Source organism: Paramisgurnus dabryanus, chromosome 10, assembly GCF_030506205.2.
Source record: "Paramisgurnus dabryanus chromosome 10, PD_genome_1.1, whole genome shotgun sequence".
Classification (NCBI taxonomy): domain Eukaryota; kingdom Metazoa; phylum Chordata; class Actinopteri; order Cypriniformes; family Cobitidae; genus Paramisgurnus; species Paramisgurnus dabryanus.
In genome coordinates this window covers 34,198,583-34,223,541 of record NC_133346.1, presented here as the reverse complement: position 1 = coordinate 34,223,541, position 24,959 = coordinate 34,198,583, and the positions used below count along the sequence as shown (strand labels likewise).

The 24,959-nt window shown below is 38.6% G+C and overlaps 1 protein-coding gene across 1 annotated transcript; it reads right to left on the bottom strand.

Moving 5' to 3' along the window:
* Positions 1-6,996: 6,996 nt before the first annotated feature.
* On the bottom strand, positions 6,997-24,843 carry LOC135718184 (uncharacterized). Its single transcript, XM_065240450.2, has 6 exons — positions 24,771-24,843; positions 24,069-24,143; positions 11,474-11,686; positions 10,279-11,355; positions 9,507-9,675; positions 6,997-7,526 (listed from the first exon to the last, which is right to left on the bottom strand). Exons 4-6 carry the CDS (start codon positions 11,222-11,224, stop codon positions 7,397-7,399), a joined length of 1,245 nt encoding a protein of 414 aa, XP_065096522.1. The 5' UTR covers positions 11,225-11,355; positions 11,474-11,686; positions 24,069-24,143; positions 24,771-24,843; the 3' UTR covers positions 6,997-7,396.
* Positions 24,844-24,959: the final 116 nt, after the last annotated feature.

Sequence of the window (24,959 nt, the reverse complement as noted above, 5' to 3'; positions counted from 1 at the left end):
TCTAGCCTACCCAAAGTAGATGAGCATCATATAATTATTGGAGGGTATTTTAACTTGGTTCAAGATGTAACCATGGACAGATCTTCATCTAAACAGTCTACGCTAACAAAATCAGCCAACATGGTGCTAAACAACGCCTCTCAACTGGGACTCTCTGATCCTTGGAGGTTTAAAAATCCTCAAGACAAGGCTTTTTCATTCTTTTCTCATGTGCACCACACATTTTCTAGAATTGATTTCTTTTTGGTAGATAATAAATTGTTACATTGTATTTCCATGTGCACCTATCACACATTAGTGGTCTCTGATCATGCCCCAGTATCTATCGACGTAACTCTGCCAACTAACAGGCCGTTACCCCAACCCTGGAGATTCAATTCCTCAGGACTATCAGATAGCGCATTCAAAGTTTTCCTTTCTTCACAGATTAAGCTTTATTTTGAACTCAATCAGACTTCAGATATTAGCAGTCACACCTTGTGGGAGGCTTTCAAAGCATTCATTCGTGGCCAGGTAATTTCATATTACTCACAAGTACGGAAAGCCAAAAAATTTAGACTATCCACAATAGCTGAGGAACTGTCTAAGTTAGATGTTTCTTATGCGGCTTCCCCTTCACCTGCCCTCTATGCTAAAAGAGTTCAATTACATTCAGAATTTAACCTTCAGTTGACCGATCTAATAGAGAGACAGCTTAGGCAATGCAGACAGCAGTTTTTTGAGAATGGAGACAAGGCTGGTAAGCTTTTGGCCTACCAGGCCCTATCGGCTAGCACTTCGAGATGGATTTCTGCTGTTAGTTCTCCAACAGGTGAATTAGTTACGGAACCAACTGAAATTAACCAAGTTTTCTCAGACTATTTTGCAAGACTGTACACTTCAGAAAGCCCTCCCAATAATACTACAAATTTAGATTCTCTTAACTCGCTTGAATATCCCACAATCGACGAAAATATGTCTAAAAACCTAGGTGACCCAATTACAAAATCAGATATACAGGAAGCAATTAATTCTATGAAACCGGGAAAATCCCCTGGTCCTGACAGCTTTACCATTGAATTTTATAAAGCTTTTGCTCCCCTTCTAGTTTCTACTTTAGCACAGCTTTTCAATCACTCTTTTAAGGTGGGCTGCCTCCCTCCTACTCTATCTGAGGCCTTTATCTCTTTGTTCCTTAAAAAGGATAGGGAACGACTTCTTGCGGTAGTTAAAGAGCACAGCACTGAAACAGCACTGCTCAGGGTGACAAATGACCTTCTCATGGCAGCTGATTCCGGATAACCTTCATTGCTCATTCTACTTGACCTAACAGCCGCATTCGAAACAGTGGACCATGCCATCCTTCTGGATCGTCTCCAAAATACAGTTGGACTTACAGGAACAGCACTGCAGTGGTTTAAATCCTACCTTTATGGTAGGACTGAACGTGTTATACTGGGAGACTATAAGTCCAGGCAGCTCCCTGTTACATGTGGTGTTCCGCAAGGGGCCGGTTCTAGGACCGATTCTATTTATTCTCTACCTGCTTCCACTTGGCTCTGTCATCAGCAGACATGGACTGTCATTCCACTGTTACGCCGATGACTTGCAACTTTATATTAAAACTGCCCAAAGTCCCTCCACAGTCTTGTCACGACTCGACACATGTTTTCTGGAAATAAAGGCATGGATGGAAAGCAACTTCCTCCAACTAAATTCTGGGAAAACTGAGGCATTACTCATTGGAACCCCGCATCAGATCCACTCTTCTCTGGTATCTCAGTTCACCTTTGGACGGCCAAACCATCACGTTCTCCTCCTCAGTTACAAACCTAGGGGTTAAGTTTGACCCGCAGCTGACTTTCAATGAACACATTAAATATATTTGTAAAACTTCCTTCCACCATCTTCGAAATATCTCAAAACTATGTCCTTTATGTTTACTCCTTGAACGTGTATTATCAGGTTTAATTTCTCACGACCAGACAGGCTTTACCACAGGTCTTACTAGGCAGACTAGATACTTTGAGGCAGGTGTGTTGAGGGAAGTTTTAGCTAAACTCTGCAGGACACAGGCCCTCCAGAATCGACTTTGGACACCCCTGCTTTATGCTGACGACCTTTTATTATTTGTCTCAAACCCTGCTGTCTCCCTATCCACAGTTTTGGATATCCTAAACAAATTTGGCCAACTATCTGTCTACAAGATACATTTACAAATAAAGGGAAGTTTTTTTTGTTAACCCAGAAGCTAAAAAACTCCCACAATCACTTTTTCCCTTTAAGATTGCGCCTGATGGTTTCAGATATCTGGGGGTCTTCTTTAAAAATTCATATAATAGCCTATTTTCAAAAACATTTCAACCGCTTATGGATAAATTAAAACTAGATACGGGTAGGTGGGCCTCCCATCCTTTATCTCTTGTAGGTCGAATTAATTTGGTCAAAATGGTTATTCTACCCAAATTTATGTACCTCTTTCAGCACCTACCTATTTGTATTAATAAATCTTTCTTTACTGGCCTTGACAATGGCTTGCAGTCATTTTTATGGGCGAATAAACCCGCTCGCCTTAAAAAATCAGTTCTTCAACTCCCTAAAGCTAAAGGAGGCCTTGCACTTCCCAACTTTCAGCAGTATTACTGGGCCTGCAACATCAACAAGCTTCTTTTTTGGAACAAAGATATCTACTCTGACAGTCCTCCATGGGTGCATATAGAAACATCATCATTGAAAAGCACTCTTTATTCTGTTGTCTGTTCTCAGCTTCCCTTAGTTGTAAACAAAGTTTCAGATAACCCGGTAGTCACTAGCTCTCTTAAAATTTGGGTCCAATTTAAGAAACATTATGGTCTACATAGAGGCTCCATTCATATGCCTATCCTCAATAACTACTTTTTGAGCGCACCTAACCAATGCCAAATTGGCAAAAATCTTGCCTGTAACCATTGTAAGCTTTCTCTGGCCGACCATCTACATATGTTTTGGACCTGTCCACAGCTGGTGACCTTTTGGTCTAATATATTTCAGATGCTTAAAAAAACTATCAAAACTAATATTGATCCAATTATAGCCCTATTTGGGGTTTCCCCTATGCCTGATTTGGCTGCCCGAGATCGTAAAATCATTGCTTTTACTACAATGTTGGCAAGACGGGCCATTCTTTTCAAGTGGAGGCATAACTTCCCCCCAACACATGACAGGTGGATACAGGACATCTTCCACTGTATTGGGCTTGAAAAGTTAAGATTTTCACTCTCACATCCTTTTACAAAACCTGGGATCCCTTTTTGAATTACATTAAGAGTTTACATTGTGCACCTGTAACCGGCAATGATGCATAATATTTGCTATTAGGAGGATTTTTTTATACCATTAATATTTATTTTTATATTATTGTTATTATTAGTATTAGTATTAATAACAATAATATACGAAATTGCACAGACTTTTCCTTTAACAACTGGAGATATTGTTAAATTAGATGCAAGCCAGCCTTCTTTCTGCATTCAACCTATCTCTAAAATTAAAACCCTGGCAATTATTAATTATTTTAAAATCTCATCAGCAAAAGATATTTATGGAATGGACTCTAAAATGGTTAAATTTCTGAAAGAACATCTAGCCTACCCTATTACACAAATTGTAAATCAGTCAGTGCTTGAGGGGATATTTCCAACTTCATGGAAGACTGCAATTGTAACTCATTTTTAAATCAATTGACCCTCTGAATATATCTAACTACGGCCCAATTAGTATTTTACCCGTGATCTCTAAGGTTGCTGAAAAATGTGTATCAGAACAGCTTGTTTTTTTTCTTAATAATATTCCATTCACTCTTCATCCAATGCAGTTTGGCTTCAGGGCCCATCACTCTGCAGAAACAGCAAACTGTTTCTTTTAACGAGCAATGGTTGACAAGGGAGGTGTTGTTGGTGCTGTGTTTTTAGATCTTCGTAAAGCTTTTGACACCGTAAACCATCAGGTTCTTATTGCCAAACTCTCTACTTTTAATTTTTCTTCTTCTGCTATCAAATGGTTTGAGTCATACTTAACTGGTAGAACTCAATAGGTCTCTGTGAACACCTATCGCTCATTAGCTCTTAATTTATGCACAGGGGTGCCACAAGGATCTATTCTTGGCCCGCTTTTGTTCAGCCTATATATCAATGATTTGCCCTCAGTCTGCCCTGATATCAATACAATAATGTATGCGGATGATACTGTAATCTATGTGCATGCCAAGACAAAAAAACTGGCTGCTGATAAACTGACTACAGCTATGGACCGGATTACAGGTTGGCTAAACCGTTCGTGTCTTCAACTAAATGTAGTTAAAACTGTGGGAATGTTTTTCACAAAAAGACAATGTAATATTGTGTCAAACATAACAATCTCAGGGCAAAACATTAGTATTGTGCCACAATTTAAGTATTTGGGCATTTTAATTGATTCAAATCTCTCTTTCAAAGCACATATTTTGAAAGTCTGCAATATGGTCAGGTTTAATCTTGTTAAAGGGGACAGAGAATGAAAAACCATTTTTACCTCGTCTTTGTTGAATAATGGTAGTCTACCCGCATTCACAAACATACAAAAAGTGCTAACTGTTAGGAACGACACAATTCAGGAATCCCAATGCAGAGGGTTTAATGAGAAACACAAGTATGTCAGAAGGTATGTATAATAGATAAACACTCAATGTCTGTGGGTATGTATAATAGAAAAACACTCAATGTCTTCATGTAAGGGCAAAACACTCAAAGTGGGAAACCCAGCAGGGCTGTAGGACATCCACTATCCGTCAACACTCGAAGCGACCTGTCACGGGGCACAGAGAGAGTTCCTGGCGGGGCACGGCGAGAGAGAGAGAGGCGGTCAGTGACTTCAGCAGAGTTCGTGCTGGACAGCGCACTGGCAGTCCGAGAGAAGCGCAGAATTACGCGCCCGAAAGCGCACTGCGGCCGGACAGCGCAAGGAGTGGGCAGGCGCTGGGAGAATCCACTGACAGAGTGTTAGCTGAGGCTTGACGGTGACACACCAGACGGGAGAGATCAGCAGCAGAACGGGGAATCTGAAGAGGTAAGGCAGCAGAGAGCACGGTAAATAATCCAGACAAAACTACAAACAGACACTCGACACGACAGGACTAGAACTAGCCAGGCTAGCGGGCATGTACATACAAAGACGAACTTGCAAAGAACAGAGGAAACGAGGGGAATTTAAATCAAACCGGATGGGCAAATAATAAGGATCAGGTGTGGGACGCCGGTGAGAAGAGTCGGAGATAATGAGGTCACCAGGTGGAAGGCGCGCACGTGTGGAGCTGTCAAAACATAAACACAACACAACACATGGTGAAACAAAGACAAAGCGGCCAATAAGACCGAAATCATGACACTAACATGCTAAACATCTCAGTCTCATAGAAATTCCTCTTTTAGAAATGTCAGCCAGAAAACAGCCCAATCTGAAAAACTGATGCGTATGACATCACAGGCATCTAACTGCCCCTCCACTTTAAAATAATTGGCTACATTTTTTGAATGGTAGCAAAGTCAGCCAATCAGTAATGAGATTGCAAGTTAAGCCAGTAGGGGGAGCCAAATAGGTGCAAAACCACTTGTTTAAAATCCCCCACCCTAATAGAGCTATCTGAGAGAGGTTTTTAGGAAGCTTCTAAGGCATTACAGACCCAAACAAAAACTTTTTTGTCTACATGTCACATCACAGAAGAAGGATAAATACTCCGTTCAATCATTCTTTGTCACCTTTATTTTTTGATATATTAGAAATGCACTTACTTTTAATGCTGCTAAATTATTCATGGATGCAATGATTATGTCACACTGTAAAAAATTTCTTGTTGTTTTTACAAAAACTTTTTGGCAGCTGTGGTTGCCAGAACAATTTGGTAAAAATTACAGATTCTCTTTAAGAGGAAAAAATGTAAAATTTACATGTTTTCACTTTAAGAAATACATACATTTTAAGTATATTTATTCAAAAATATAGGTTTATTTCACAGAAAAAGGCTGCTGCTTTGTCAAAATTATTTTGTGAAATACCTGGTAAATTTACACGGTTTCACTGTAACAAAAACATACATTTTAAGTATATTTATTCAAAAATGTAGGTTTATTTCACAGAAAAAGGCTGCTGCTTCATCAAAATGATTTTGTGAAATACCTGGTGAATTTACATGGTTTCACTGTAAGAAAAACATACATTTTAAGTATATTTATTCAAAAATATAGGTTTATTTCACAGAAAAAGGCTGCTGCTTTGCCACCATATTTTTGTGAAACACCTGATTAATTTACATGTTTTCATTGTAATAAATACATACATTTTAAGTATATTTATTCAAAAATGTAGGTTTATTTCACAGAAAAAGGCTGCTGCTTCATCAAAATTATTTTGTGAAATACCTGGTGAATTTACTTGGTTTCACTGTAATAAATACATACATTTTTGAGTATATTTATTAAAAAATATAGGTTTATTTCACAGAAAAAAGGCTGCTGCTTTGCCACCATATTTTTGTAAAACACCTGATTAATTTACATGTTTTCATTGTAATAAATACATATATTTTAAGTGAATTTATACAAAAATATATTATTATTTTACAGAAAAAGGCTGCTGCTCTCTCAAAATAATCATGAAAATGGCTTTGGAACAATTTATTCACATCAAATTAGTGGACAAAACATCTGTCATTTGTTAACATACAAATTTGTAATGTGTACTGTACTTTTTTTTACAAACAACCCAAACATCATCTACAAAAAAAAATGATTATCTTGATCATCACTGACTCAAAGAGAAAAAGACATAGAGAGTCAATGAAAGAAATAAGCTTTTCTCTTTAAACTATTAAAAACCACGGAAGAGGATTAGGGCCACTGGTGAAAAAAATATTTGAATTCTGACTTCATTCTCAGAATTCTGACTTTAATCTCAGAATTCTGAGATTAAAGTCAGAATTCTGAGAATAAAGTCATAATTCAAATTCTGAGTTTAAAGTCAGAATTCAGAAAATTAAAGTCAGAATTAAAAAAAAAAATTCACCAGTGGCCCTAATCCCTCTTCCGTAAAAAACAATTAAGGGTGTTCAATGCACAGAACTTTTAACACCTTTTAAGGATCACTGCATTTTCCTCTTTACATGCAATGAAACAAATATACCAATATCTACAAAAAGCTCTTTAAATTGAGGTAGATGATGGCAAATCAGAAAATTTAACAAATATTAAAGTTATTTGTACACAAACTTGTCTGTATCAATTTTGTCTGAAATGATCTGGCCAATCCTAAGAACAAAACACAGGAGATGAAACCAACGGTTAAGGTAAGACTACGGCGCATCATTACATGTCAGAAATCTTATTGACTTCAGTCCATATTCAAAGTTTTAGACATCACGCCACTCATGATCTGAAAGTTCCTGAATCAAGGTCAGAACTCTAGGGTTTACATGGAGACGTGATGTGTTTGTCTTCTCCACCTTAGTGCCCTTCTCTGGGTTGATGGAAAAAAAACACCTTTGGAGAGGAAAAGAGAGGCAAATTTTAAATAGGTTAGTAACAGTAACTTTTTTTATTCAATATATAAATAATTAGTTTTGGCCATGGTTTCACAGACATATTTAAAACTGTGTCAGTGCCATAATGTACTTTTGTCTAAAGATGCGCATCAGTAATGTTTTGTCTCCGACATATTTAACAAATTTAACCAAGGCCTAGTACTGGCTTAAAGTCATAATTTGGCCAAAAATGAAAATTAGCCCATGATTTTCTCTCACCCTCAAGCTACATATAGTATGCCACAAAATTGAGTACACCCCTCACATTTCAGCAAATATTTTTGGATATCTTCTCAAGGGACAATACTTCAGATACTACAATCTAGCTCTTATTGTCAAATAATATTAAGTGAGTACACTGTAAGTGATAATAGATGTATATCATGTAACCATGCAAAGCCACATGTCCTATTCATCATCTTCATGTTTTTATCTGCTTGACCAAACCATACAAATGCGTGTGTCTTGTATTAGAACTGTTCAAATTTGATGCTTTGAATGCAATTCTCTCATACAGACCACTGGATGTTGAACATGGCACCTCATGACAAAAAATTCCAAGGATTTGCAAAATATAATTGTTGCTTTCCACAAAGATGGCCAAGGCTATAAGAAGAAAGGTAACATCATAAAACTGAGTTACAGTACAGAAGCGGAAGTTCAGACTGTCAGTGCTCAGACCAAACACAGCACACTGCAACAATAAGGGTTTGAATGGCCATCATCCCAGATGGAAGCCTCTTCTGAAAATAGGTCACAAGAAAGCAAACAAACAGTTTGCCCAAGACAACTTGTCCAAGAGGATGAATTACTGGAACCATGTCCTGTGGTCTATGAGACAAAACTTAAACATAAACTTGTTTGGCTCAGATGGAGTCCAGCATGTGTGGTGTTGGTCATGCAAACCAAACTGTTGCAGTCTGCTGCGTATGGTCTGAGCACGGACTATCTGACCTTCTTCTGCAACCTGTAAAGCAATGTTTGCAGCACTCATGCGTCTGTTTCAGATATTCAGATATTTTTAAAAATTTCGATCTATTCCAATCTTTATAAGAACTTAATATGGGCTCAACCTTCTTTAAGCCCAAAGAATGTGCAACCATCCTTCACAAAAGTAATCCACACAGCTCCGGAGGACGAATAAAGGCTTTATGTGGCTAACTGATATGATTTTGAAAGAGAAATGTCCATGTTTAAAACTATACAAACGAAAATATGTAGCCTGCCATAATGCCGCCATCTCAGTCTCCTCTGCATTCAGAAGAGTGTTTTAGTGTAGTGTACGCACATTTCTTAGTGACTTATGACAAATGTGGAGGGTTGTTTTGCCTCCGCATTTGTGGTATGTTGCAACAAAAAGTGTGTACACTACGCTAAAACAGAGGGGGGCATGCAGAGGAGACTAAGAGGGTGGCATTACCAGACGCTTGTCATTTTCCTTTGTAAAGTTTTGAATATGGATATTTCTAAGAGAAAATCGTGGATTAACCTCAGAAGGCCTTTATTTATCCCCCTGGATAAATTTTAAAATTAAAAAAAAAAAAATATTTTTGTAAAATGATAGAGGCACATTCTTTGGGCTTGAAGGAGGTGGACCTAATATTTGTACACTTAAAATTGGAAGATGTAGGACATTTTTAAAAATAACTGGAAATGTGTTTGTCTGAAAAATGAGGGACATATGCATCTTGGATGGCTTGAGGGTGAGTAAATCATAAGTTAATTACCATTTTTGTCCGAACTATCCTATTAAGCTAAACCTTGTCTTTGAAACCAGGCCTTGAAGTTTTAAACCTAACCCTAAATAAGAAAATATTACTACAGTGGCTATTAACCACATATAATCGTAAAAAGTCCCCGTAGCCCTAAGTCAAGCAGCCAGCTACAGTAATTTTTTTCGGAACAAGAAAGCAAAATAGTTCTATCGAAGAACACATACCTCTGCATAAACTCAAGAGTTGATGCCAGCTGTGATGGGTAGTGTATATTAAAGCAGTAATAGCTGCCAAACATCAAGCACACTGCGGAAATGAAGGAGGGGAAATTGATGTGAACAATGTTTTGATCCACACATAGCATGAACCGCTTCGCAGAAAAACACGATCGACCTAAAAGGAAAAAAAATTACATTAAACATACAGCAAAACACGTTGCACAACAATATCCCAATGTCCCAGGTGAAAAAGAAGTACACTTCCATAGTGTACTTAAAGTACTCTATTTTCGAGTACTAATTTTTTTACCTAATATACTAAAAGTTCTTCTTTAGTACTTCTTAAGATAATCTTAAAAACATCTAAGTGTATTTAACTGTGTTTTTTGAGACACCATAAATATGAACTAAAATGTGCTAAAAATGTATTTAAAAAATGTATTTTGGTACCACTTGTAGGAAACAAGTGTTTAATACAAGTGTTAAATAAATAAAAATTTTTAATACAGAGATAGTATGTTAAAAGTGCATTTTAGTTCATATTCATGGTGTCTCAAAATAGCACAGTGAAGTACACTTAGATAATCTTAAAAACATCTTAAAAAGTACTAAAGATGAATTTATAGTATATGAAGTACAAAATTAGTGTGCGAAAATAGAGCACTTTAAGTATGGAAGTGTACTACTTTTCACCTGGGGTGTACAAATACCTCAAAGAGTGGATGAAAAAAATTTGAGATACAAGACAAATTAAAAGAATGGGAAAAAATTTACTTACCACATACAACAAGGCTGGGAGTCAGATGAACTTGACCCATCGGTACTTCCTCTGGCAGGCAGGTGTCCTCCACATAACAGAACATTGTGTCTTCCTTATCATTAAAGTAAGACAACAAAAGCAGCAACATCTCTTTGACATCTTCAGAGCCATCACTCAGCTCTCCCCTGATCACTTTCATGTTCGTTACAGCCTGTGGGAACTTTTTGTTCTTGTTTACACCAACAGTATTGAAGTAGTTCAAGAGTCGTTTCCCCTTCAGAACCACATTCCGTGTGAAAGTTTCTATGAGCCCAATTCCAGTAAGTTCCTTAAAGTGGACTGTCATGCCAAGCTCGCTGAACCAAAATGGCCACTCTTTGAGGAGATGTTTCATATTTTCCCCTTGGTTGACTTGTTTACGCTGTGTATAGAAAGTCAACTTCATTAGATGCTTGACCTCCTCTGCATTTGTTTCAGTTCGCAGAAACATCCTTTTCAGTTGTTCTTTCTTTTCTCGCTGGCTCTCTTTGGTCTCTCCAAGGGGCAGGAATTTTAAATGCCAGTTAATGCAGCCATAAGTATCTTGCATTGCGGCTCTCTGTTCTGGAGAGATTTCATTGGTGTCAGACTCATCAGAGCAACATTTTCTTTTCCTTATTTTTGGGGTTGTACATCGTTTCACATTTTCTATCCTGTACTGCAACTGCTTAGCCAAAGAGTGGTACCCTAGCCCAACCACCTCTCCCTCAATTACGTCTTGCAGAGATTTAGGATATTTTGCTACCATCTTCTTGGCAACTTCATTAGAAAGCTTCGTACTTGGGCAACGATTTTTTTGTATCATCTCCCGAACCACAACCCGGACCATCTCTCTTCTCATACGTGGACTTGGTCGGTTTCCTCTTTCAAATATTTGTATCAGTTCCTCTGGTAACTTATCCCATGGAATCAGAAAGGTGTCCATCCAGTCTATATTAGGGTTTTGGGAGCTGATGGGAGAGGTTGATTGTGAACTTTGGGGTGAAAATGAACAAAAACTTGTTGAAGGCCCTGGCAAGGCATCACCAGATGAGCTGCTGCTTTCAGGAGTCAGACCTGCAAGACACAAAAATTATTATAAACATAATTTAAAAAATTTATATTTCCAACTTTTTAGATGATTTATGGTTACAATGGGCACTAGTTATATTCTGTATTGCGAAACATGACTTACACCTCAGTTTCAAAGCAGCAAGGACTTTGCGGGCTTGAACTGGCCTCAATGCTGACAGCAAATCAGCTTCTTCAATAAACCTAAAGTCATCCCTTGTCTCCACACCAAGAGACTGCTAGGTCTCTTCTAAAATATGTTTTGTCACCTCTGGAAGGTCAGGCAAGATGTCAGTGATGGTGGTGTGTAGAAATGTCTTTTCTGAGTCAGTCATTTCTGGAATCAAGTAAGCAGTAATTAGACTTTCAGTGAATACTGTACATATAAGCAGAGCTGTATTTTTTTTTTTTTTTAGTAAACAATGTGTTTGATATTTTTAAGTATTGTCTGTACATCTAATAGTAAAATAAAACTCATTACTCAAAACTCATATTTTCATACTTTAAAAGTTGTATGTATTGCTGCCTAACGATCGCGACTTATCGTTTGCAGAATAAAAGTTGTTGTTTACATAATATATGTGGGTGTACTGTATATAATACTTATTTATATATAAATACACACACACATACATGTATAATTTTAAGGAAAAAAAATTAAATTATAAATATTTATATATAATATAAATTATATATAAATATAAACATGTATATACACATGCAACTGTGGGTGTGTGTGTGTGTGTGTGTACTTATACATAATTATTATACACACTACACCCACATATATTATGTAAACAAAAACTTTTATTCTCCTCTATTTCAACAACACGCTGTGTTTCAGTGGAATGACTTGATGGCCATTAACAAAGTATGTTGGTAATGGATAAAAATCTACCAAGTCATTAATGTTAAGACAAAGCAACCTGGTGATCTGTTTTGTCACAGAGTACAGATGGTATTCAGAATGATAGTCAGCTTTATGTATTTCCATCACAAAGTACACAGTGGCATCATTTTGAATTAAAATAATGAGACGTTCTCCAAATTCAATGGTCTCATTATTTCCTGACACAAGGAAATTACCCTTTTCATATGATGTACCTTTATACACTATGTTTGTGGATACACAAGTATTAATTTCTGAAAAGCTAAACTGTTAGGAACTACACAACACGGGGAATCCCAGAGCAGAGGGTTTTTAATAGTATGTATATAAGACAAACACTCAATGTCTTCAGATGAAATGTGAAAAGTATACGAGAAAAACACTCAATGACTTCAGATATTATGCAAAATGTATAAGAGAAAAACACTCTGTGTCCATGTGAAAAGGTGCGGGGAACTGGAAACACTGGAGAGGTGAAACAGAGTGATATCCTCTCGTTGGGCTCAGGTGTGGGAAAACTCCGCCGGACTGCAAGACATCCACAATAGTCCGTCAACATAGACGAGTTCCTGGCGGGGCACAGAGAGAGAGAGAGAAGCGGTCAGAGTCTTCAGCAGTACGCGCGCTGGACAGCGCACTGCGACAGTCAGGGTGAAGAGCAGAATTACGCGCTAGAGCGCACTGCGGCTGTCAGCGTCTTCAGCAGAATTACGCGCACATGAGCGCACTGCGGCTGGACAGCGTAAGGTGTAGATATCGCTAGGAGTTTCCTCTGACCGAGAGTATCCGAAGACTTGACTGATGCCACACCAATCGGGAGAGACTGACAGCAGGGCGGGGAATCTAACGGGGCAAAGGCAGCAGAGAGCACGGTGAAAATATTCTTGAATAAACTTAGACACAACAAGAACTGGACTCGACAAGAACTAGACAGAGCTAGCGGGCAGGAACACACAAAGACGAACTTGCAAGGAACAGAGGAAACGAGGGGAATTTAAATCAAACCGGATGGGCAAATAATAAAGATCAGGTGTGGGACGCCGGTGAGAAGAGTCGGAGATAATGAGGTCACCAGGTGGAAGGCGCGCACGTGTGGAGCTGTCAAAACATAAACACAACACAACACATGGTGAAACAAAGACAAAGCGGCCAATAAGACCGAAATCATGACATAAACTCTCTGACTGCATGTTTAATTGCATCACTGTAAAGGCTGGGGTAAAATGTGCAACTGTCTTTGACTTGCAAAAGCTGACTGCATCCTGGTCCAGCTAAAAGATATGCCTGAAACATTTGATGTCTTTCAGATAGGGTTAAGCAGATGTTTTTGAAGTTTTTTAAATGCCTAGCACATCTCTTAAAGTAGCTGTGTTTACTTTCAAAACGCATCGTCCACAGTCTAATCAGGGGGCCAAATTGTAAAAATAGGGCAGGATAGTGCCGCAAGAAGTGGTGTTTAGGTTTTAGTGGACTCTCAGGAAATAAAGACTTTCTTGATTCCAAATATTCTTGGATTAGAATGTCAAGATAGGCTACCTGTGCTGATGAAATCGTCTGAGCACAAATCAAATCAACAATATCTTTAAGCTGAAGAGTTACAGGGTTCCCGCGGGGTCTTAAAAAGTATTAAAAAGTCTGAAATTCAAAATGTTAAATTTAAGGCCTTAAAAAGTCTTAAAAACACCCAGATTTTTATCCTAGGTCTTAAATTTCATTTACCCAAGTCTTAAATTTCTTACCTCCGTCATTCCCGAAAAGCGTTGTCCGCAGAAAATAAAATAGTAATTTAAAACGCTGAAGAATTAATTTAATCAGTGGCGGAGGCAGAAAGTGTATTATGGTGGGTCTCTAAAAAGAAACCTTCCGCATTTTGTCATAATCCACGCAAATCGTGCCATAAGCTATATTTCAGGTGTTGTGATCTTACTGTATACTGTGGGTTTGGCGAGAAACAATCCTTAAATTTTGTTTTGTATAAGCAAAAATCTTTTTTCAGGGTAACGTAATTTAACCAATGAGCCCGTGGCTTACCTGAGCATTTGCCAGGTTCTGAAACAAAGAGGACCCAAAATCTAAATAAAATCAACACTGCTTTATTGAAAATCAACTTAAACCGTCAAGTCACCAACAGCGTGTCAACTTTAGTGTTACACAAATATAATATTTTAGACTTTAATATTGCTCTCTGCTGCAATGCACTCGTACGTAACATGGTCCACCTTCAGCTCTTCCCAAACAGCAGCGATTGGTGGAAGGAAAGCAAGAAAGTACCGTAATAAACCATATATTTCCAAAAAGCGCAATTGTCTTCTTTTAGGAACAATTCAAACTTTTTTGATGTCGCAAATGCTTCAGGAGTTACGGTTAAATGAACAGCGGTAGAATCAGAGCCCTCTCAATCCGAAGGGTCTAGTCTCCGGAGGTCGCATAGGCAGGCTGCTGCATACGTCATCAAGCCTGGTTTATTAAAGTTAACTGAGCATTACATTCGTCATAAGCATATTACATCAATCTTACTAACTAGTCTAATCCCTGTCTGGGAAACCACCCATATAAGCTTACGTGTACTACACAGTGTGATGCATTTTAAAGCTTTAAAGTTGTATGAGGCAGTGTAAAACTGGGCACAAACCAGCAGCTGACCATACTAACCTCTCATATTAGTGGATTTTATTAGTCAAAAAACACTGTTGATAGAATTTTATAAAAAATACTACTCACACATATTAGTGTGATATATAAATATTGTAAATCAATGCATTTCTTGACTATTAATTAAGAAATATCACAGCTCTTTGGCCTTTAACTCAATGTATTTCAATGGCTCACTATGAGCTTCCAGGAACTAACTGAAGTCTCTATGAATCACGTGACGTCAGAGCTTTTTGGGCTTCCATTGTCAGAAGTCTCTTCCTAAAGAGCTATGGGTGGAATTTGTTGGCGCCAACACACGCGGTCTAATAGGGTTAAGCATAATGTATTTCCATGTATTTTGATTATCTGTTTTAATACTGTGTTTATTTTATATTTTTCTATAACTGAATCAATAAAAATAGAAGGTTTTGAGAATTTCTGAGATCATTCTAATGCTTCTAGTAATGTATCGTGTTGGTCTTAAATTTTACTCATAATGGTCTTAAAAGGTCTTAAAAAGGTCTTAAATTTAACTTGCTGAAATCTGCAAGAACCCTGAGTTAACTGCCACACATCATCTTCTGGATTTTGCACTTTTCAGAGGTGTAAAGTACTCAAGTAAATGTACTTCGTTACTGTACTTAAGTATTTTTTGGGCTACTTTGTACTTGTACTGAGTATCAAAAATATAGGCAACTTTTACTCTCTACTCAATTACATTTTTGATTGGGTATTTGTACTCTTTACTCCACTACATTTGAAATGACACTTAACGTTACTCGCTACATTGTTTATTCGTCAAATAAAAACGAGACGAAAGTGCCAGAGGGTGATGATGGATAGAATCTGTGGTCGCGAGGTTACACGCACACACACAACTGAGGGACTTCATTTGGCTCTGCGCAGAGCAACCGTATGAAATCAAAGAACTGCGAGAGCGAATCAAATGCATATGGAGAAGTCTGGTCTCGCGGTACTTTGATGTCAAACGCTGAATGGCTTGCATTGAGCCACCGTAGCGGGACATCTGCGTGCTGCGTATGTCATAAACTGTAGAGAAAAGTTTGCGTCTGGTCTGAGAGAAGAGATAAAGAGCAAACATATGGATGCATATCACATTTGCTTCAGTCAAGGGACCATTTTTTAAACATGTGATGCTACAATCAAAACAAAAGTGATGCGCGATTGCAGGAGGGTCATCCCGCAACTCAAAGGCAAGCACAAATGTTTATATACTCTGATGCTACCTTATCAGCTAACCTGAGCTGGTACATAACTTGATATAACTTACTATATAAGCCAAAATAAACCAGCGAGGTCCTGTACTGATTGCCCGAGTAACTTTAGTACATTATAATCATCTTTTAGGTCACGCTGAACAGATCCTGCATCGTAGCTCCGTCGAGTTCATCATCTAAAAGCTTTATTTTTACCATCTTATTCCTATTTATATAATATAACTTATTAGTTTTACATAGGAATACTTTACCGTGACGATTATTGAGCAGTACTACCACGTGAAACTATTTATCACTAATAAACACCCAGTTGTTAGCATATAGCCCGCTAGCATCCACACGGTGGAGGCTGAAGCTAGCATTTTCCGATCTAATGGCGGATTCATCTGATATATGCTTTTCTGACCTATCCTCACCTGAGCGGGAAGCTGTGGAGGAGTTGTTTCCCGGTTTTAGCAGATCCAAGGCGAGGTACAGCGCCCACTTCACCCTGCCTTCCGACGTCCACAAGCGAGCAACAAACATGCATTCCACGCGATGCAGCTTCACGGACCGTGAACGACATGAAAGCGATCGGGAAGCTGTGGAGGAACCGCTGCCCGGCCTTCGCAGATTCAACAAGCCAAACATCACCCTGGCCCCAGACGTTCGCAGGCGACCGAGGCGTGTCACAACCGAACACCCCACGCGATGCAGCTCCGGGGACCGCGTTCGGGTAAACGAAGACGCCATCGCCCAGCATGAAAGCGGTAAGACTCCGCTTGTTATTGTAACATGTACTACTTGCCACATGTATAGTTTAGCTTCTGCTGTTAGCATAGAGGGGTTTACATGCACTAAGTGTATTGAAGTATTAAGGTTAACTGAGAAGGTTGCTGAACTAGAATCGCGCATCCGAACGCTAGTTGAGGATAGCAAAACCGCTAATGTTACTGTCGCAAATAATCTATCGAGCGAAAAGACTAATGGCTCGGTTCCGACATCAGATGCTAATATAAATATTACAAATACTGTATCGAGCGCGCATAGTGTTTATCAAAATACACATGGCTCGGTTCCGTCATCAGAGTCAAGTCGGCGTTCAAACTGGGTGACTGTTAGGCGGCATAGTCATATAAGGCGTCCTTCTAAGACCCATAACGTAACGACAATTTCTAACAGATTCGATCCCCTAAGGAGTATACCAGCTGAAACACCTTTTAAAAGTGCCCTGGTCATTGGAGATTCTATACTCAGGAACACTAACATTGAGGCACCAAACACCATAGTCGACTGTATACCGGGAGCCAGAACGTCTGACATTAGATCCAAACTTAAAGTGCTGGCTAATGCTAAGCGGAAGTTTTCTAAGATTGTTATTCACGCCGGCACGAATGACACTAGGCTCCGCCAGTCGGAAATCACCAAAGATAATATTAAGGAGATGTGTGAAATTGCAAAAACAATGTCAGACAATGTAATATGCTCTGGTCCCCTCCCCGCCTACCGGGGAGATGAAACACATAGTAGATTAGTGTCTCTCAATGGATGGATGTCAAAGTGGTGCCCTCAGCATAACGTAGGGTTTATAGACAATTGGAAGCATTTCTGGGGAAGACCATTTCTCCTAACCCGAGATGGCCTTCATCCGTCATCGGAAGGAAGTGCTATACTCACTAAAAATCTGATCAATAGTCTTAATTCTAATATAGTCTGACTATCCAGGGTCCAGGTCAGGAAACAGACGGATCGGCTTAACCGTCCATCTGTTAGCTGCCGTGATATGTCTAGACCACTTATATCCCAGCACTTCGAGTCAATCTTACCGAAATATCAGCACATTTCAACTGTATCTGTTCCCCGAACAAATAAATACAGGGCACCGCTTGTTACATCTGGTACAAATCTGATTCAAATAAAATTAGAAAACAATACATTAACAGATGAATCTCGAATGTTAAAATTCGGCCTTCTTAACATTAGATCGCTTACCAATAAAGAACCTATTGTCAATGAAATAATTACAGACCAAAACTTAGATGTACTCTGTTTAACAGAAACCTGGCTTAAAGCAGACGACTACATTAGTTTAAATGAATCCACCCCACAAGACTATTATTATAAACACGAACCTCGATTAAAGGGGAGAGGGGGTGGTGTAGCTACAATATACAACACAATTTTTAAAGTAAACCAAAAATCTGAGCTAAAATTTAAATCATTTGAAGTAATGTTGTTAAATATGGAAATAACTGATCGTAACCACAAACAGCTTTCTTTTGCTTTAGCGACAATCTATAGACCACCGGGCCACCATGCAGATTTCCTTAATGAAATAGCAGATTTCCTATCTGAGCTTGTAGTCACTGTAGATAAAGCTCTTATTGTTGGTGATTTTAATGTCCATGTGGACAACCCAAAAGACGCGTTAGGACGTGCGTTTATAGATGTTCTAAATTCTCTCAATATTAGACAAAACGTGACAGGACCAACGCATACTCGTAATCACACATAAGACTTAATTCTGTCACTCTGACTCAATATTAATGACGTCGAAATATCACCTCAGAGTGATGCAGTTTCTGACCATTACCTTGTGTCATACACTGTACTTCTAGATAGGATCACTCAATCTACAACATGCTACCGACTAGCCAGAACAATAATTTCCACCACTAAAGATAGCTTTATTAGCACTCTTCCAGACCTGTCCCAAATGAAACATGTAGCAGATAACTGTGACGATCTAGATATTGAAATAGAAAACCTAAACAATGTCTGTTCTAACACATTGGATGCCGTTGCTCCCATTCGAAAAAAGAGATTCAAAGAAAAACCGCCAGCTCCATGGTATGACCATCACACAGCAGCCCTTAAAAAGGCAGCTAGAAAAATGAAAAGAAATTATAGAAGCACAAAGTTAGAAGTATGGCGCGCAGCATGGAAACAGAGTGTTAAACACTACAGACAGGCTATTAAAACCGCCAGATCTACATATCTTAGCAAGCTTATAAATGAGAATCATAATAACCCTCGTTTCCTCTTTAGCACAGTTGCGAAACTGACTAGAAACAAAGAACAAACAGAAACCAATAGTAAACTTCAACACAATAGTAACGACTTCATGAACTTCTTTTCTAACAAAATTTCGGCTATTAGGGAAAACATCGTAGCTACCCTGGCAGCCACCACTCTACCCATTAGTTCACTTAACACTAGACTACCATACGAACATCTTGATTCATTTAAACCTACTACAATAGATGAGCTCTCTAAACTAGTCACATCATCCAAATCATCGTCCTGTATATTAGACCCCGTTCCCACAAAACTACTTAAAGAAGTATTCCCTGTAGTGTCAACCCCGGTTCTAAACATCTTCGCTAGAAATAGGATACGTTCCAACAGCTTTCAAACTAGCAGTTATTAAACCGCTGATTAAAAAACCACAGCTTGACCAAGGAGAACTTAATAACTTTAGACCAATCTCAAATCTCCCTTTTCTTTCGAAAATATTAGAAAAGGTAGTGGCAAGCCAGTTACGCACATTCTTGACAAATAATAGTACATATGAAAAGTTCCAATCAGGATTCAGGCCCCACCATAGCACAGAGACAGCGTTGCTTAGAGTTACAAATGACCTCCTATTAACATCCGATCGTGGTGAAATCTCAATTCTTATATTACTAGACCTTAGTGCAGCCTTTGACACAATAGACCACAGAATCCTACTCAATAGACTAGAAAACTATGTTGGTATCAGTGGTCAGGCGCTAGCCTGGTTTAGGTCATATCTAACCAATCGCTATCACTTTGTTTATGTAAATGAGGAAGAGTCATATCACTCCCTGGTTAAATACGGTGTACCGCAGGGATCAGTTTTAGGTCCTATCCTGTTCTCGTTATACATGTTACCCCTAGGAGACATTATCAGGAAACATAACATAAGTTTTCACTGCTATGCGGATGATACCCAGCTTTACATCTCCTCGCATCCCAGCGAAACACACACGTTTTCTAAGCTAAAAGACTGCATTAGCGATGTTAGTGACTGGATGGCACATAACTTTCTTAAGCTCAACTCCAATAAGACAGAGGTACTTATTATTGAACCAAATCGCTACAAACATAATATGTCAGATTACAAATTGCACATAGATGGCTGTACTGTGGTGCCATCTTCGACGGTTAGGAACTTAGGTGTGATGTTCGACAGCAACTTATCCTTTGATAGTCATATCGCCAACGTCTGCCGCACAGCATTCTTCCATCTTAGAAATATCTCAAAAATACGCCATATACTGTCTACATCTGACGCAGAGAAGCTTATTCATGCTTTTATGACCTCTAGAATAGACTATTGTAACTCGCTACTCGGGGGATGCCATTCAAATCAGATCAACAAGCTTCAGCTAGTTCAAAACGCTTCTGCAAGGGTACTTACTCGATCTAAGAAGTATGACCACATAAGCCCAATTCTGGCATCTTTACACTGGCTACCAGTTAAATATCGCATCCAATTTAAAATATCACTAATCACCTACAAAGCTTTAAATGGCTTAGCACCCTCATATCTTAGAGAATTACTATCAGAATACAATCCATCACGCACACTACGGTCGCAAAATTCTGGCCTATTGATTATCCCTAGACTATCAAAAGTGTCTAAAAGTGGAAGATCCTTTTCCTACTTAGCCCCTAAGCTCTGGAATGATTTACCAACCGATGTCCGAGAATCAGACACAGTCGATCATTTTAAATCTAGACTTAAAACTTTTCTCTTCAATAAAGCATTCGCATAATTTGTCTAGTAAAGGTTCTTAACTCGCAATAGTTTTTTTTCACGGAACAAAGCACTCACGGTCATAACACAGACCAACCAAATAAATAAATAAAAACCTTTTCTGCATGAACACTTAAAATGAATTGCATTAAATAGTTTGCCACCGTTTGCCACTGAACCTGCATTAACGACGACAGTGGGGCTTCCGGCCTTAGTCAAACGGTTTGGCACGTATGGTCGGGTTGCGATTTTGGTGCTTTCGTGTGTCTTGTGAATAGTATGCCATACAGACCCGTTTGCCACTGAACCTGCATTAACGACGACAGTGGGGCCTCCAGCCTTAGTCAAAGGGGTTGGTATGTATGGTCGGGTTGAGTTTTTCGCGCTTTCGTGTGTCTTGTGAATAGTATGCCATACATACCCGTTTGCCACTGAACCTGCATTAACGACGACAGTGGGGCCTCCAGCCTTAGTCAAACGGGTTGGCACGTATGGTCGGGTTGCGATTTTGGCGCTATCGTAAGTCTTATGAATAGTATGCCATACAGACCCGTTTGCCACTGAACCTGCATTAACGACGACAGTGGGGCCTCCAGCCTTAGTCAAACGGGTTGGCACGTATGGTCGGGTTGCGTTTTTCGCGCTTTCGTGTGTCTTATGAATAGTATGCCATACAGACCCGTTTGCCACTGAACCTGCATTAACGACGACAGTGGGGCCTCCAGCCTTAGTCAAACGGGTTGGTATGTATGGTCGGGTTGCGTTTTTCGCGCTTTCGTGTGTCTTGTGAATAGTATGCCATACAGACCCGTTTGCCACTGAACCTGCATTAACGACGACAGTGGGGCTTCCGGCCTTAGTCAAACGGGTTAACACGTATGGTCGGGTTGCGATGTTTTTGGCGTTTTCTCCTGGTCCTGTAAATGGTATACAATATAGACCCGTTTGCCACTGAACCTGTATTAACGACGACAGTGGGGCTTTAGGCCTTAGTCAAACGGGTCGTCAGGTTTCATTTTCTCTTAAAGATCGGAAGGTGACCCTTATTTACCATATATACCCTCGCATTGGGCCCCCAATTTGCTAAATCCTCAACTGTGGATAACATAATTATGCCGCAATATTTAGTCTGTCTGGAACTAAGCTGAGTTAAACCACATCACTGTGTGACACTTCAATACATATGAACGGCCGCTACGCTAATACGATTTTGTTTTTCTCTCCCTGTCTCGTCCTCGACCCGAGGACGAGACAAACAGACCCAGTCCCGGTAGATGTGAAAGTCGGCACACCTCTGATCTACTGGCTGTCCTTCAACGTTATGCCCAGCTGATACCTGACCAACGATCACCGGCAGAACCGCTTAATCTCCGCTAAATCTCCTTATCCGTTCTCCCAAGGGTTTTTCCCTCCTAGGACTTATTTTTCCTCGGATAAAAGCCCGGGGTTTTTTTTCTCCTAGGGGGTTTTTCACCCCGGGGAGGCAGCCTTTTTGGGCTTTACCTAGCTTCCTCTTCTATACGTTGCTTTAGTAATACGTGCAATTATAATATTGAGTCATAGCCGCAGCAAATTTAACTGCTCATGCTATCATGTATTTTGTTGTGCTATCTGTCGTTTTCTGTGCTTTTCACTGCTTCTATTTATGTAAAGCTGCTTTGAAACAATTGACTTTTGTGAAAAGCGCTATATAAATAAAATTGAATTGAAAAATTGAATTGAATATAAGATTGATAATAAGTGTACAATTTTACTGTCCTCACATTTAATCAAGTATGCTGTAATGTATTTACTGTAAGAGGGATGCATGACGGAAGAAATGTAGTGCACTTAATGTGAGATGGTGTTACGTACTACATGTGTTTTCAATTAATCTTTCAAATGAACAACTTCACGTTTTTAATATGCATTATCATATTTCTGTTAGTGTAATTTTAGTTTACTGGAATTTTCTAAATTTAAAAATTATATCTTTTTTAGGATAGGCCTATATAAGAATATTTGGTAACACTTTACAACAAGGTTCATTAGTTAACAGTAGTTAATGTATTAACCAACTTGAACAAACCATGAGCAATACATTTGTTACATCATTTATTCATCTTTGTTAATGTTAGTTAATAAAAATGTAAGCTTTAATTGTTTGTTCATGTTAGTTCAGAGTGCATTAACTAATGTTAACAAGATTTTAATAAAGTATTAGTAATTGTTGAAATTAATATTAACAAAGATGAATAAATGCTGTATAAGTGCAGCTCATTATCAGTTCATGTTAACCAATGTAGCTAACTAATATTAACCAATGAACCCCACTGTAAATTGTTACCATATATTTATATCACAAAGTTAGGCTATATATTTTTCAGCATGGCACATTCAAGTACACAATGACACTAGACTAAAATTAAATGGGTTTAAATTAAATGTAATTTAGATTTCTAGACTAAAATCTTACGGCATTTAGATGAATAAAATTAGACAAAAAACTAAATCAATTCAGATGACAAAAATATGACTAAAACTAAATAAAATTTTAGTCAAAAGAAGACTATGACTATGTTTAATCTGTGTTTGTTCTGCCAGGTCAAAATTTTGAGGTGTTTGATTTCTTTTCTATATTAGGAAATAAAACCTCATAAATAAACTTTCTTAGTATTCACTGCCCAGACCTACAATGTCTCTTTGTGTTGAGGACTAGTGCATCTTTGAGCCAACATTCAGTACGAGTAAAAATACTTGAGTACTTTTAAATTGGGTTACTTTAATACTTTTACTCAAGTCATATTTAAATTGGTGACTTGTAACTTGTAGTGGAGTAATTTTTACAGTAAGGAATTTGTACTTTTACTCAAGTATGGCTTTCAGCTACTCTTTACACCTCTGGCACTTTTTCACCTATTAACACTGGAAGCAATTTAAAAAAATTCCAGTTCTGGATGGCTTGCCCTGAAAGCTTGCCCAGACCAGAGTTGGCAGCACATGGCTTTGTGAGAGCATCAGCTCCTTTGTACTTAAACTGCTTGATGCGGCGGTTCAAAATTGAATATGTAAACCATTGCTTTTGTTTAATGAAATACTTTAAGTACAATGCAACATCATAGGATAACACACCCTCAAATATATCATGGCCTAAACACGGTGGGAGAGCAGGATGGCAAACATGAAAATATTTTAGAGTATTAAAATCAGAGTTTACCTTTATGCCTTTATAGTCCTGAATGTCTTCAGTTTGTAGATCACAAACAGCAGAATCGTAAGTGTCAGGGGTACGCTGTGGACCACAAACATTGGGGTCATCATTTTGAAACTCATTTCTGGTTATTTCGCAGTACCTGCAAAAGTACTGAGAACGACTGAAATTTTCTGTAAACCCCCCTATGCTGTGCGAATCCAAATTGTCACCGGCAATACAAAACAAACCTCCTTTTGATCATTTTACCATCTACAGTTATTCCGTTTTCTTCCAAATCTTTTAAATCCTGTAGTAACTCAGAGAAAACTTAGCATATCCAAACTGTTTTAAGTCATTCTCTACACACAGTAAGACAAGGGACATGTGATCAGTATTGGATCACAGATAAGCAGGTAAATTAGCCACAGATAGATAAACTGCTAAAACTTTGTGCTTTTTTTTAGCAGAGCCAAGGGGATTGACAATTTCAAAAGCATCCTGGTAAAGAATTAGTTTCAGGCATTCTGGGTTTTCAGTGAAAAACTGGTTGGACTTTAAGCTTTTGCCATCATTTATGTCACTGAAAACATCTGATTCTGTTTCACAAGGCGTTTGTGACATTGAATTCTTCCAGAATTCTGACTGCAGTAAGCTACTTAATGTTTGCTTTACCGGTATGTAGTATGCAAACCTTTGTGTCATATTTTCATCATTTCCTAAGCTTACCTTTTTAGGCTCTATGTACTGGAACATTTGCTTGAATGTCTGCGCTCTTGAAAATGCTGTTCTCAGTGGTCCCTGATGACAGAAAGAGAACAAATCTGAATTTTTTACACAATCACAAACTTTAGTGACAATATCCTCTGTTAGACACATATCATTTTGTAAAAGTGACCGTATTTCACTTAAAGTGTA

Excerpts from the sequence above, each read along its gene's own strand:
- LOC135718184 (XM_065240450.2), bottom strand. The coding sequence starts at position 11,224 with ATGGACACCTTTCTGATTCCATGGGATAAGTTACCAGAGGAACTGATA. Across the intron at positions 9,676-10,278 it reads TCCCAGCCTTGTTGTATGTG|GTCGATCGTGTTTTTCTGCG; the intron begins GTAAGTAAATTT and ends TTTTCCTTTTAG. Across the intron at positions 7,527-9,506 it reads ACTCTTGAGTTTATGCAGAG|GTGTTTTTTTTCCATCAACC; the intron begins GTATGTGTTCTT and ends TCCTCTCCAAAG.